Source organism: Pristiophorus japonicus, chromosome 2, assembly GCF_044704955.1.
Source record: "Pristiophorus japonicus isolate sPriJap1 chromosome 2, sPriJap1.hap1, whole genome shotgun sequence".
In the NCBI taxonomy this organism is placed as follows: domain Eukaryota; kingdom Metazoa; phylum Chordata; class Chondrichthyes; family Pristiophoridae; genus Pristiophorus; species Pristiophorus japonicus.
This window is the reverse complement of record NC_091978.1, coordinates 369,125,292-369,140,530: the sequence shown is the minus strand read 5'-3', so window position 1 is coordinate 369,140,530 and position 15,239 is coordinate 369,125,292. Positions and strand designations below refer to the sequence as shown.

The 15,239-nt window shown below is 52.8% G+C and overlaps 1 protein-coding gene across 4 annotated transcripts in view; it reads left to right on the top strand.

Moving 5' to 3' along the window:
• Positions 1–1,313: 1,313 nt before the first annotated feature.
• LOC139250541 (uncharacterized protein C4orf54 homolog) overlaps positions 1,314–15,239 on the top strand; it is a 42,098-nt gene continuing 28,172 nt past the window's right edge. For 2 of the 4 annotated variants that reach the window (XM_070872947.1, XM_070872922.1), the window contains exons 1-2: positions 4,032–4,197; positions 5,198–9,786. In XM_070872947.1, coding sequence (XP_070729048.1) covers positions 5,299–9,765 — 4,467 coding nt within the window. In that variant the 5' untranslated portion in view covers positions 4,032–4,197; positions 5,198–5,298 and the 3' untranslated portion in view covers positions 9,766–9,786. Of the gene's footprint in view, positions 1,403–4,031; positions 4,198–4,405; positions 4,432–5,197; positions 9,787–15,239 lie in introns of those variants that run through there. The other 2 variants (XM_070872929.1, XM_070872939.1) reach the window with 2 other exon arrangements.

Genomic DNA, 15,239 nt, shown 5'->3' with positions numbered 1-15,239 from the left:
ATTTCTTATGTTCTTATGATCTTATTGAATGGCGGAGCTGGCTTGAGGGGCCGAATGGCTAACTCCTGCTCCTAATTCCTATGTTCTTATAAGAGATTAAACCAAGGCTCCGTCTGCTCTCTCAGGTGGATGCAAATGATCACATAGCACTATTCAAAAAAGAGTAGGGAAGATCTCTCCAGTGTCCCGGGCCAATATTTATCTCTCAACCAACACCTTAATAAACAGCTTATCTGGTCATTATCACATTGCTGATTGTGGGAACTTGCTGTGCACAATTTAGCCACCACATTTCGACATTACAACAGTGACTACACTTCAAAAGTACTTCATTGGCTGTAAAGTGCTTTGGGACATCCTGAGGTTGTGAAAGGCGCTATATAAATGCAAGTTCTTCCTCTGTACCATATATAGATTGTTGCATTAGGCATTGAACAAGTTTTTGACTATAATACCTGATGTAATGCAGATAAAATCCAAACAGTGAATACCATATTTAGTGTATATACTTGCGCTGTAATGTGTGACCAGCTCTAATGTACATGTAATGACATGCAAGTGATATTTTTATACAACGAACAACATAATGTTGAAAATCAACTAATCTGGATGAACTCCTCACTTATGCGACTGAAGAGATTGGGCAAGTGCGATCACTCGTCTCTCTGCAGCAGTCTGGGATCTTGGTTCCGTGGTTTCATTCTTGCTCTTATTTTTGTAGAATTTTAAGAAGATAAGAATTAGGAACAGGAGTCAGCCACACGGCCCCTCGAGCCTATTCCACCATTCAGTAAGATCATGGCTGATCTTCGACCTCAACTCCACTTTCCCGCCCGATCCCTATATCCCTTGATTCCCCTAGACTCCAAAAATTTATCGATCTCAGCGTTGAATATATTCAATGACTGAGCCTCCACAGCCCTCTGGGGCAGAGAATTCCAAAAATTCACCATTCTCCGAGTGAATAAATTCCTCCTCACAGTCTTAAATGGGCAACGTCTTATCCTGAGACGATGCCCCCTAGTTCTAGATTTTCCAGCCAGTGGGAAACAGCATCTCAGCATCTACCCTGTCAATCCCTCACAATCTTGTATGTTTCAATGGGATGGCCTCTCATTCTTCTAAACTCCAGAGAGTATAGGCCCAATCTACTCAATCTCTCCTCATAGGACAACCCTCTCATCCCAGGAATCAATCGAGTGAACCTTCATTGCACCCCCTCGAAGGCAGGTATAGAATGCCTCAGATAAGTCTGATAAATCTCTTTTCTGCAGCTATCTACATCTTTTCGAGAGTGAGATGGAGCATTGCAGCGAGGAAGATAGAGAAGAGCATTGGCGCGGTGACGCAGCCCTGCTTGACTCCGGTCCGGAGGTGGATTGGGTCTGTGGTGGATCCGTTGGTAAGGATCACAGCTTGCATGTCGTCGTGGAGCAGGCGGAAGATGGTGACAAACCTTTGGGGGCAGCTGAAATGGAGGAGGACGCTCCATAGTCCCTCATGATTGACAGTGTCAAAGGGCTATGTGAGGTCAAAGAAGGCCATATACAAGGGTTGGTGCTGTTCCCTGCATTTCTCTTGTAGTTGTCGGGCAGTGAAGATCATGCCTGTTGTACCCCTTAGTGGATGAAATCCGCATTGATCCACAAGATCCTGCAAATCCACTGGGAGGTTAGATGCAGCAACGTCAGTGTTCTCGATCAGGCCACCATCCCCATCGAAGCACTGACCACACACGACCAACTTTGTTGGGCGAGCCACATCCTCTAATTCTGCCCTCCTGAGCATCCCTGATTGTAATCGCTCAACCATTGGTGGCCGTGCCTTCTGTTGCCTGGGCCCCAGGCTCTGAAACTCCCTGCCTAAACCTCTCCGCCTCGCTTTCCTCCTTCAAGACCCTCCTGAAAACCTACCTCTTTGACCTGCGCTAATTTCTACTTACGCGGCTGGGTGTCAAATTTTTATCGCATAATACTCCTGTGAAGTGCCTTGGGACGTTTTACTACGTTAAAGGCGCTATATAAATGCAAGCTGTTGTTGTTGTTTTCTGTATTGAGAGTTCCGTTGCTTCTAAATCATTCCCCCCACCCCCCCCCCCCCCCCTCTCCTACCCACTTAATTAGCCAGTTGTGTTGTACGCGTTACATCAGCGCCAGGCAATTCCCCAACCCACACGGATTGCTGGCCAAGCACAACCGTTTAAACATGTTTTTGTGTGTGTTCTATTTCCATGTTATTATATATTCGGCTGCACTGCTGGGCAGTCAGAGTTACTGGCTGCTGGTGGGAAGGGTCGGGTCGCTCCGTGTATAAAATACACCTGTTGTCGGCTATGTAGCCGACGCTGCAAGCAAAAACAAAATTGCAATCCACATCCACACACTGTGATACTGAGCGAGGGGAGGCACAGCTATAGCGGCTCCCTGTCGGGGTCAAGTTTCTCCCTCATAACTACTGCCCCTTATTTTTAATCTGGTATGGCGATTATGTGTCTACAAATGCATCTATTGCTAGAGAAGTGGGCGAAGTTATCGCTTCTCTTGTTTAACCACGGGTCTTACTGTTTCAATGCCACGGATAGATGGGGCGCATTCCTGTCACTCGATAGGACCCTGCCTTCTATAAAACAGATCCCCAAACCACCCATTAAATTATTTCTAATTTAGCCTATTTTTAGTTGATACTGTACTTAATGCTGTAATTACATCTCCTGATGCCCAAATAATTTGTGGCAAGTTGTGTAGATTCCCAAAAAGTGTCATGTACTTCAATCTCTGAGTAGGTCGATTAATACCTTGTAAGTTATAATACAACAGGCACACATTTAATCACTGCTCCTGGCAGAAAGAAAGACTTGCATTTATATAGCGGCTTTCACGACCACCGGACGTTTCAAAGCCCTTTATAGCCAATGAAGTACTTTTGGAGGGTAGTCACTGTTGTAATGTAGGAAACGCAGCAGTCAATTTGCGCACAGCAAGCTCCCACAAACAGCAATGACCAGATAATTTGTTTTAGTGATGTTGATTGGCCTCAGGACACCGGAAATGACACAAAATAGTGCCATGGGATCTTTTGCGTCCACCTGAGAGAGCAGATAGGGTCTCGGTTTAATGTCTCATCCGAAAGAAGGCACTTCCAACAGTGCAGCACTCCCTCAGCACTGCACTATCAGCCTAGATTTTTGTGCTCAAGTCCCTAACGTGGGATTTGAACCCACAACCTTCTGATGCAAAGGCGAGAGGATTACCCACTGAGCCACTGACACTGTGATTTTTAAGTGGAATAACCTTACTGAATATTACATCCATAGATATTTATTTCTAATATTCAACATTATCTGAAACCTATGGTGTGGTTACCATCTGCTAAATAAAAAAGTATTTTTTTGTACAATGAACACTTTGTGCATAGGTGTCAGCGGCTCAGTGGGTAGCTCCCTTGCCTCTGAGTCAGCAGGTTGTGGGTTCAAGTTCCACTCCAGGACATTCAACTCTCAACCAACATTACAAAAAAAAACATGATCTGGTCATTATTGCTGTTTGTGGGAGCTTGCTGTGCACAAATTGGCTGCAGCATTTCCTACATTACAACAGTGACTACACTTCAAAAAGTACTTCATTGGCTGTAAAGCACTTTGGGACGTTCTCATGGCTGTGAAAGGTGCTATATAAATGCAAGTCTTTCCTTCATTTTTACAGTAAACCAAAATACTATACAAGCACCGTCTTTCTCCGCTGCGGGAACTGAACGTGAAACAGTTCCAGACAGCCACATAAAACGTCTATTTCATCCATAACTTCCGTTGGTCCCGTCATCTCTCTCCCCCTCCCCTTATTTTCACAATGAGCGAATGTAATGGTCAGTTTAAAATAGTACTTTATTCAATCGGCATAACTGACGCATAGTCTATGAATAGTTGATAGTCGGTGACCCAGCGATAGTGTGCAGCGAGAAGCCGCTAACAAAGAACCCCCCCCCCCAACTCCCCCGCTCCCCCGCCCAGTAAAACCCCCAGATACAGCTCCTGCCCAGACTCTGCCCAACTCATCCTGTGTCCCGCCGCTGGGAACTCAGTATTGCCACTGGGAGTTTTCCCTGCGATCAACTATGGTGTGTGTCTCTGATTGGTCTCATTTCTGTTTGGGTCTGATTGATCTATCCAGGATACCTTTCCATTACCACTGTAAAGCCAAGGTAAAATAATTTTTCCGCTGTTCTTCCTGATTCACAACCAAATTAGAATTTACACGGGGGAGGGGGTGCTGCCCACGAACCGCGGTTTTTGCATTCACTAACAGGCTCGTGCGAGTTTTTAAATTGCATTCTTGCATTTTACAGCATGTCGCAAATTAAACACTGCGCTGCCTTTCAGCTGAACTGGTATCACGCCTTTGAACAGGAATGGATACCATGTTGCTGTCAAAATTGGTAGGGCCAGTAAGTTATTCGGTGACTTCACAGATCTCGTGCATTGTTTTGTAAAAATATTACACGCTTTATAATGGATCAAAAAAGTTGGACTAAAACAGTTTGTCTCATACCCCATCCACCCCTTCCCCTGGTTATGGTGCGAATGAATAATTCTCAACTCCAAACTTGCACAGAAGGATTAAATTGGACACGGCGGGACGCGGGGCTTAAAAACAAGCAGAACACATTGAATTTGCGCTTGTCATCGGACGCGGTTTCAGTGTTTAATATCTGTGCACTTTCCATTGGATAAAGGGTCAGTTACTGCGAATTTCGGTGCGAATGTTTGCACTGTAGAATCAGACAGCACACGGAGACCATTCGGCCCATCCTGCAAGCTCTTTGAAAGAACTACCCAATTAGTCCCACTCTCCCCCCCCCCTCCCCCTCCACCACTGTAACACTTTCCCCCAAACAGTATATTATGGGCTGTAAAGTGCGTTGGAACGTCCAGAGGTGGTGAAAGGGGGCTATTGAAATACAAGTCCTTCTCCCACCCTCCACTCTCTTTCACAGCTTCTTTCACAGCCCTGCAAAATTGTCCCTGCAAACAAAAAACACAATTTCTTATTGAAATAAAGTTAGGATTGTTTTAAAAGTTGAAATAACCGATGCACAAGTCTGTGATTTCAGCCCCAAAGGTGTTGCGATTGTCGGCTGCAAATCTGTGTCCACCCACTTCGATCGTTCGACTCAAACGTCTCTTTTGGGTTTTTTTTTTCAGGAAGCGCTGTCAGTCGGCTGGAGGCTGGGCGAAGGCGGACGTTGCAGCGAATGTCCGGCTGCTGACGGGACGCCGGCGGCGGCGCAGCGCAGATCCGTCCCATGCTTTGCCTGCAGCTATCGGTAGCCGGGGCTCTGAATGGGGGGAGCGTTGGGGGCAGAGGGGGCCGAGCCGTGCCGGCGGGATGCCCAGTGAGCAGCGTGCAAGCGGCGGAGCGGCTCCTGCGGCGGTGCGGAAACAGGGGCGGAGATCCGGCGCACCGGCCCTTCCTGGCGGCCGAGGTGGAGAGGGAGGAGGAGGCGGCCGGCCCCGGCGGGCAGGACACTCGGGCGGCCCAGAGCCCGGCCCGCCCCTCCTCCGCCGAACTTTCCGGCTACGATACCGCCGTCTGCTCGGAAACTTCCGAGAGCTTCAGCGACTGTCTGGAATCGCCGCCGCAGGCAGCCCATAATGATCAGCGGGGCGATGGTGGGGGCGAGAGATCCGCCAATGGTGCTGCTGCCTTGCGCCCTACTTTTGGAGCTCAACTGGAGCGTAAGGACGGCGGCGCTCCGCCGGTTTTAACGAGGCCGAGCGAGAGTGACTCTTCCGACGTTTTGCTGTGGGATAATTTCCTGCCCTACGCCAGCGACGAGGCGCATTATATTACCACGCATGAGATCCAACTTTACGAGCTGGACCATGATGGGGATTGCGAATTTGCGGTGGGAGCTGGCTGGGACGTGCAGGAGAGCAATGCGGCCGATTCCTACATGGACACCAGCTCTTTTGACAGCGATGCGTCGGAGGAAGGTTCTCAGACGCCTCGGGGCGCCAGTGTTACGCCGCCGGGCGGTGCGGGCGCGGCGGACCAGGCGCCCAGCCCAGGAACGGCCGGCCAGAGTGCGGCGGAACCCCAGCCCGGCCACGTCCACTTGTCCATCAGCGCAAGTTCGCGGGCTGTGAGCGAGGAGGGCCAGGTCCAGGAAAAGGCGTCCGCTGCGCATTCCGAGGGGGAAGCGGTCAGCGCAAGTTCGCGGGCTGTGAGCGAGGAGGGCCAGGTCCAGGAAAAGTCGTTCGCTGCGCAGTCCGAGGGGGAAGCGGTCAGCGCAAGTTCGTGGGCTGTGAGCGAGGAGGGCCAGGTCGAGGAAAAAGCGTCCTCTGCCCATTCCAAGGGGGAAGCGGCGCAACGTTTGTGGGGAAACTCCGAATGCGTGCAAACCCTCCAGCCGGCGGGGAACATCGCCAACGGCGCAATTCCTAGCGCTAAGTGCGCCCTTCGTGCGAATGCGGGTGCCAACGCGAATTGCAAAGGCGTTGAATATTCCAGCGGGGCTTCTAGCGCAGTGAGCGAGCTGGACGATGCGGATAAAGAAGTCCGCAATTTGACTGCCAGAGCCTTCAAAAGTCTAGCTTGCCCCAATGACGGATATGTGGACACTTACTGCGCCGGTGGGAGACCATCCACCGGGTTGTCCTCCCTGCCGCAGGACAGCGTTGCCCGCAACCGCTGGGCCGCCTACGTCGACCGCCAGTGCCGCAACGCAATTGAGAAGAAGGATGCGCTGGAATTTCCTGCCACAATTGCACAGGCAAGCGTGGGGCCAAAGGCAGAGGGGCCGCCGAGGAGCAAGGCTTCGGGAGCCCAGCACCTCCCGGTCCCGCTCAACGCCAAGCAGGAAAACTCGGCGGAAAAGGAAACTTTCTCCCAAATCCAGCTGACGGGCAAGCTCGAGCACATTGGCTCCCGGGTCATTACGTTAACCGAGACGTTGAATTTCAGCTACGATGTCAAGGAGCGCCTCCCGGCCACGCGGGAGGGGGCAAGGCGCGTGGAATTGGCCAGAAATGCCGGAGGATCGCGTTGCGCCGATGCGGTTAAGGAGCCGGCGCCAAAAGAGGAGGGGAGCGAGAGCGGGAGAGAGACGCGCAAAGCGGCGGACGCAATGGAGGGCGCGCAGAAGAAATCCAAATTCGCCTCCAGCCTCTTGCAGAATGTCATCTGGAAGAAGATGCAATTCGAGCAGGAGCAGAAGATGGAGCGGGGGGAGATCAGCGACACCTCGTTCGCCGGCCGTGCCAGTCCGCCCGCGCTCTCCGCCTCCCCTTGCGCCGAATTTCCCAGAGACGGCGAGCCGCGCGATTTGCAGCGGCCGAATTCCAGCAAGACCTCGCAGAGTCCCCCCGATCCCGGCGGCGAAGTGAGCGGCGGCGAGGCGGCCGCGGCCGCAAACGGCCCCAAGCTCGCGGCGCAGTGCAAAGCCCCGGCCGCAACTTGCGACGCGGCGGACGGCGCTGGGGCCGCAGATCCTTCCAAGGGGACTTTGCCCCGCAGCCAGCACAGTGCATTCCGGTCTTGGAAGGACAGCGGGCTGGACATGCAGAAGAGCCGAGACGGGGAGCCCCAGGAAAGTCCCAAGAAGGGTCAGCGCGTCCGGGCCGAAATTGGAGGTCACCCTCTGTGCAAAGAAACCAAAATGTCACACCTCTTCGTGCCCAGCATTCAGAAGGTCGCCAAAGAAACGGAGCCGGCGGTGCTCAATGTCAAATACACAACCCAAGCTCGGGGAGCTGTGCCGTGTGCCAAGGCTGCGCCGTGTGCCAAGGCTGCCCCGTGCAGCTCCAGGGCAGACTCGGAGAGCAACCTGGCCGCCTGCAGATCGCCAGAAGTCAAAATAAAACTGCGGAGCCCGAGGGAGAGCCAGCACAGCCCACCGCCGGCCGCCGCTGCCAAGCCGCCGACTCCCAGTTTGGGGCGCGGCACTGCCAGCAGGTCAGCTGAGGAGCCCAGATGCCAGGCGCTGTGCGCGCCGCTGGCCGCCGATAGCGCCGAGGACGGCCGCGGGGCCCGGGTGCCGCAGTTCACGGTGCGGGACATCAGGGACAACATCCAGCGGCTGCAGGCGCCCATTCACCAGGTGCGGGACGTGCGCAAGTTGGTGAAGAGCTCGTACCACGTCCTAACGCTGGACGCCAACCACTTGCGCCCCTCGCAGAGCGGCGGCGCCAAGGCCGCCGGCTCGCTGCCGCCCATGGTCATCAAGTGCCAGTCGGTGAGCAGGAAGGAGGCGGCGGGCGCCGCGCCCAGGCTCAGCCAACGGGCGCCCCACGACACCTTCGACTGGTCCAAGGGCGCAACGCAAAACACCTCGGTCTTTGTGCACCGCGCGCCCGGCCGCGTCCCGCTCAAGGAGGTGGCCCCCACCTGCATGGGCGCCCCCGCCAACGCAAGCCCGCCTGCAGCAGCCACCAGTGCGACCATTGCAACCAGCGCAACGGTTGCAAGCGCCGGCGTGGAGAAGCGCCCGCCGGCGGCCGGCAAGCAGCTCGCGCTGGAGAAGCTGACGGCCGCCGTCAAGACCATGGAGCAGCTGTACATCTTCGACAAGAACGAGTGGAAGCGCAAGAGCGGTCGGGGGCCGGGGCCGCTGGCGGGCAGCCACGTGCTGTCGCTGATCGCCAGCGAGGAATCCTCGTGCAGCTGGGAGGGCGGAGCGGCACCAGCCGCGCTAGCTCCCGCGCAACATTCCACCCGGACCCCCACGCCGTGCAAGAAGAGCGTGGCGGCCGGCCCGTGCGTGGCCCCGCAGCCCTCCGCTGTGGCGCCGGTGGCCCCGCAGCCGTCTTGCTTCAAGCTCAGCGCCCGGTCGCCGCCCGATATTCGTCCCCTGCGGGCGCAACAGCGCTGCAAGCCCTGGGAGGAGGGCGACAAGCAATGCAAGCCCGAGCAGGTGCAGCAGTTGCCACTGCAGCAGCGGCAGCCGCCGCTCCCGTCCGAATACGAGAACTACCTCGCCATCCCCGTCAAGGCGGCCCCCCGCGAACCACCGCCGCCCCCTCCCCCGCTGCCGCCCACCGCCTACCCCCATCGCCCGCCGGGCTCCAGCCCCAAGCTGCAGCGCCAGGCCCGCGAGCCTTCGCCCGCCACCATCTACCACCGCCCGCGGCTGCTGTGCTTCAGCCCGCCCGCGCAGCCGTCCCCGGAGCAGCTGGCGGCGGCCACGATGCACCCGCTGCCCCACCCGCCGCTGCTGCTGGACCCCGGGTACCCGCTGCCCCAGACCCAGCGCAAGATGCTGCTGGACCCCGCCACCGGCCAGTGCTACCTGGTCGACACGCCCGTGCAGCCCGCCCGCAGGCGGCTCTTCGACCCCGAGACGGGCCAGTACGTGGAGGTGCCCCTGGCCCCCCTGCAGCCTCAGCAGCCCCTGTCAGTCACCCCCATGCCCCCCATGGCCATCAACCCCGCTGCCTATGGCGCCGCCTACATGCTGTACCCCGGCTTCATGCCCCCGCCAGCCTTGCTGCCCCCGCTGCACGCCCCGCTCTCCCGCACCAACAGCGACGGCGGCGAGGCGGAGAAAACCAACAGTGCCTTGAGCCAACTGGCCTACGTGGAAAGCCCATACTACTCCCCCACCGGGCTGCCCTTGAACCCTGCACAGACTCTGGGCTCCCCGCACAGGCCTGCCAAAGGCTTCTCGGAAGGCAAGCCTGTGATCAGCATAACCTCACAGCAAGGGCCCCGAATTATCGCCCCACCTTCCTTTGATGGCACGACGATGAGCTTTGTACTGGAGCACCGATGAAACATTCTGAGGGTGCCAAATGTAAGTACTCACACTTGGGGCAGCAACCCGTTGGGGGCAATTGTAACATTGCATGAGATTCAGGCACATGATGTTTAGAGTACAGTCATGAATTCAAACCTGCACACTTTTGTTTAATGAAAATCTGCAGGATATTGCACTCTTGACCAAAGTGAGATATCATGACATTTCGGAACAGGAGAAGGCCATTCAGCCCCTTGAATGCTCACAGAAATTATCATGGACATTTACAGCACAGAAGGAGGCCATTCGGCCCATTGTGTCCGTGCCAGCCGACAAAGAGCTACCCAGCCTAATCCCACTTTCCAGCTCTCGGTCCGCAGCCCTGTAGGTTGCAGCACTTCAAGTGCACATCCAAGTACTTTTTAAATGTGGTGAGGGTTTCTGCCTCTACCACCCTTTCAGGCAGTGAGTTCCAGACCCCCACCACCCTCTGGGTGAAGATATTTCCCCTCAAATCCCCTCTAAACCTTCTACCAATGACTTTAAATCTATGCCCCCTGTATTCCCTTGAGTAAAGGGCGATCTAATCGAGCTGTTTACAATGATTAAAGGAGTTGATGGGGTCGATCGAGAGAAACTATTCCCCCTGGTGGGGGGAGTCCAGAACAAGGGGGAGTCACCTTAAAATTAGAGCCAGGCCGTTCAGGGGTGATGTCAGGGAGCACTTCTTCACACAAAGGGTGCTGGGAATCTGGAACTCTCTCCCCCAAAAAGCTGCTGAGGCTGGGAGGAGTCAATTGAAAAGTTCAAAACGGAGATTGATACATTTTTGTTAGGCAAGGGTGTGGAGTTAAGCTCTCTGAGCTCTCTGCCAAAGGAAATAGGTCCCTCCTATCCACTTTATCCAGGACCCTCATAAGTTTCAATTACGTTGGTGGAATCAAATCTGCATACTTTGTTTAATGAGAATCTAGAGTGTACTCTCGCCAACGTGAGAGATCCTGTCATTTAGGAACATGAGTAGGCCATTCAGCCCCTTGAGCCCCTTGAATGTTTCTCCATTCAGTTAGATCACTTGCTTAACTCCACACCCTTGCCTAACAAAAATGTATCAATCTCCGTTTTGAACTTTTCAATTGACCTCTCCCAGCCTCAGCAGCTTTTTGGGGGAGAGAGTTCCAGATTCCCAGCACCCTTTGTGTGAAGAAGTGCTCCCTGACATCACCCCTGAACAGCCTGGCTCTAATTTTAAGGTGACTCCCCCTTGTTCTGGACTCCCCCCACCAGAGGGAATAGTTTCTCTCGATCGACCCCATCAACTCCTTTAATCATCGTAAACACCTCGATTAGCTCGCCCTTTACTCAAGGGAATACAATAACATTAATAAGGAATGTATTTAAGACTGAGATGCGAAACATTTTCACAGAGGGTGGTGAATCTCTGGCATTCTCTGCCCCAGAGGGCTGTGGAGGCTCAGTCATTGAATATATTCAAGGCTGAGCTCGATAGATTTTTGGATATTAGGGGAATCAAGGGGGATAGGGAGGAAAGTGGAGTTGATGTAGAAGATCAGCCATGATCTCATTGAATGGCGGAGCAGGCTCGAGGGACCGAATGGCCAACTCCTGCTCCTATTCCTTATGTTCTTATGTAAACCTGCAGCTTGGAATTTGGTTGCATTAACAATACTTGGCTAACCTCTTGAGTCTCTCATTGGGGCTGAGTGCACAGTTTTACATGTTGCCCTTGCTCATTGTTCCTGCCAATCTGTTCCCTCTCCACTCCTGTTGTCCATAAAACCTTGTCATCTTTGCCAGGGCTCAGATTCAGTGTCGCTTTCCAGTACGTAGCAGAAATGGTCCATTCTTCAAGTGCGAGCCTAGTCAGTGGGTAAATGGGGCAGAGGCGGTCTGAAAATGGCATCGGGGCATTGGTGCTATAGCCACCGCCATCTTGGGTAGGGTCCTGAGACCGGGTGGCCAGCAATGCTCCTGCTAAGGTGCGCACGCATGCAGCCACGCGGTAATGTGAAAGGTCCTCCGCAGGCCGTTCACCGGCTTTTACACTGTAAATACCGCGCCTGTGCAGAAATTTAAAGGGGTCACGCGTTAAAGAAACAGGCCGCGCAGAACAAAGCGCCCATTACGGGGAACATTGGTGGCCAGTACACCCACCCGTTTCAAGCGGGAGGCCAGTTGCAATATGCAAATCGGAGTCCGGTGACGTTCCTAGGACACCGCTTGCAATTTTGAGGTACAGAGGAGCGCAGTGTGCATCGGCGACACACCGCCCATTTGCACTGGCACCGAGCAGCCTGACCAACGGCCCTTAAGAACATAAGAAATAGGAGCAGGAGTCGGCCATTTGGTCCCTCGAGCCTGCTCCGCCATTCAATGAGATCATGGCTGATCTGATCATGGCCTCAGCTCCACTTCCCTGCCTGCTCCCCATAACCCTTCACTCCCTTATCGCTCAAAAATCTGTCTTTCTCCACCTTAAATATATTTAATGACCCAGCCTCCAGAGCTCTCTGGGCAGAACATTCCACAGATTTACAACCCTCTGAGAGAAGAAATTCCTCCTCATTTCCTTTTAAATGGGCAACCCCTTATTCTGAAATGATGCCCCCTAGTTCTAGATTCCCCACAAGGAGAAACATCCTCTCCGCATCTACCCTGTCGAGCCCCCTCAGTATGTTTCAATACGTTTCAATAAGGTGAAGGTGAAGGTTGGTCCAAAATAATGGCCAAAGATATTTCCAAGTTTTTATTTTTGTGGGGCATGTCAGAGTGCACCTCCTGGACCCACTGACAGCCCATGTGAGATCATCGTCCATCCCTGTCCCCCCTGGATTGTCTCTTCGTCACCCCCCCACCTTCCCAGTTCCGATTGGTAGGGCCCGGCTAATTTCCTGCCCGCCCCCAACTAATGCTCTAACATTGGCCCGAGCCTCGTGGCGGCAGCGAGTGATCACTTCCTGCCTGCTGACCGCCCGTTACACCAAACCGAAATTCAGCCCGGCCCCAGTGAGTGCACGCAAGTCCCTTTGACTGTAAACAGGGCATTAACCAACCTTAAACCTTGGTCTTTGGCCCTCACACACGCACACACTTCCAACAGGGATCACCACCAGCGGGAACCCTGAGGTCACTCACAATGTCCAACCACTGCCCCGGCTGAGATAAAAGAAAGAAAGACTTGCATTTTTATAGCGCCTTTCACGACCACCGGACGTTACAGCCAATGAAGTATAATCACTGTTGTAATGTGGCAAACGCTGCGGCCAATTTGCGCCACAGCAAGCAATAATGACCAGATAGTCTGCTTTTGTTATGTTGATTGAGGGATAACTATTGGTCCCAGGACACCAGGGATAACTCCCCTGCTCTTCTTCGAAATAGTGCCGTGGGATCTTTTACATCGACCTGAGAGATCAGACAGCATCGGTTTAACACTTCATCCAAAAGACAGCACTGCGCTCTCTCAACACTGCACTACAGTGTCAGTCCAGACTTTTTTGGGTGCTCATGTTCTTGAAGTGGGATTTGAACCCATAACCTTCTGACTCAAGGATGAGAGTGCTAGCCACTGAGCCACAGCTGACAATCTAAGTTAAGATAAGCTACAGAACCAGCATTCAGTAATCACTGATTAGGCCTCAGCTGGAATATTGTGTCCAATTCTGGGCACCGCACTTTAGGAAGGACGTGAAGGCCTGGGAGAGGGTACAAAGGGGATTCACCAGGGATGAGGGACTCTGAATGTGGAGAGACTGGAGAAGCTGGAGTTGTTCTCCTTAGAGCAGAGAAGGTTTAATAGAGGTGTTCAAAATCGTGAAGGGTTTTAAGAGTAAATAAGGAGCAACTGTTTCCATTGGTGGGTGGCGCAGTAACCAGAGGACACAGACTTATGGTAATTGGCAAAAGAACAAGAGACGACATGAGGACATTTTTCTTTAACGCAGCGAGTTGTTGTGATCGGGAATGCGCTGCCATAAGGGCGGTGGGAGCAGATTCAATAGTAACTTTCAAAAGAGGATATGATATATATTTGAAGCGGAGAAAATTGGAGGGCTATGGAGAAAGAGCAGGATGACTGGGTCTAATTGGGTAGCTCTTTCAAAAAGTCGACACAGGTACTATGATGGCCCGAATGGCCTCCTTCTGTGCCGTATCATTCTATGAATTTTGGACTGAATTAATCTGCTCACCCATCAGGGAAACCAACTTCACACTAAAAGTAAACCCAAATATATTGCTATTCCTTCTCCAGCTCAGTGTGCAACGTACACACTCGCCCCAGCGCCCATTCCCATTCTGCCAAGTTCTGTCCTGGATCAGTCAGCCTGCCCAAGTTTCCTTAACTTCAAGATGCAAGTCTGTATTTTGTACTGTTCCCCCGAGAATGTTCTTCCCCGGTGCTTAATGATTGTTGTGGAGACGGGAAAGAGCAGGGGAGTGGGACTAGCTGAGAGTCGGTATGGATTCGACGGGCCAAACGGCCTCTTTCTGCGCAGTAACCATTCTATGATTCTATAATTACAATGGTCAGGTGCATTTCCAGCAAAGTCACCACTTCCTCGTATTGCACTGAACAATGCAACCGTTTCAATTTGTTAGAACCTGTAAACAGAGCAAATAAACATCATATAGTTTCCTTTGCTGTTAGCACAAAGTGAGTTTTGCTTTACTCTGTGGCCATCTTTTGAAGCCTGACTCTAGAAACTAGAAAACACCAATACTCTTTGCAAAACTTGCCCTGCCTCAGCCCATCTGCTGAAACCCTCATCCATGACTTATTGGGAACGGCAGCATAGTGGTTATGTTACTGGACTAGTAATCCTAGAGCCTGGACTAATGATCCGGAGAGAGGTGAGTTAACTCCCACCATGGCATCAGAGGATTTAAATTCAGTTAATTAGCCAGTAATAAACAATAAAGCCACAATCAGTAATGGTGACCATGAAACCACCGGATTGTTGTTAAAAAACCCATCTGGTTCACTAATGTCTTTCAGGGAAGGAAATCTGCCGTCCTTATCTGGTCTGACCTAAATGTGACTCTAGACCCACAGTAATGTGGTTGACTCTGAAATGGCCTAGCAAACCACTCAATTGTACCAAACCGCTGTGTTAAAGTCAGCACTGTGGGAGCACCTTCACCACACGGACTGCAGCGGTTCAAGAAGGCGGCTCACCACAATCTTCTCAAGGGGCAATTAGGGATGGGCAATAAATGCCGGCCTTGCCAGGAACGACTATTCCAACGCTCTCCTGGCCTGCATAAACTATAGCTCATCCAAAACTCTGCTGCTGCCCGTGTCCTAACTCGTACCAAGTTCCATTCATCCATTGACCTGCATTGGCTCCCGGTTAAAGAACACCTCGCTTTTAAGATTTGCAACCTTGTTTTCAAACTTCTCCATGTCTCGCCCCTCCCTATCTCCTCCAGCCCCACAGCCCTCTGAGATCTCTGCGCTCCTCCAATTCTGGCTTCCTGCGCATCTTTAA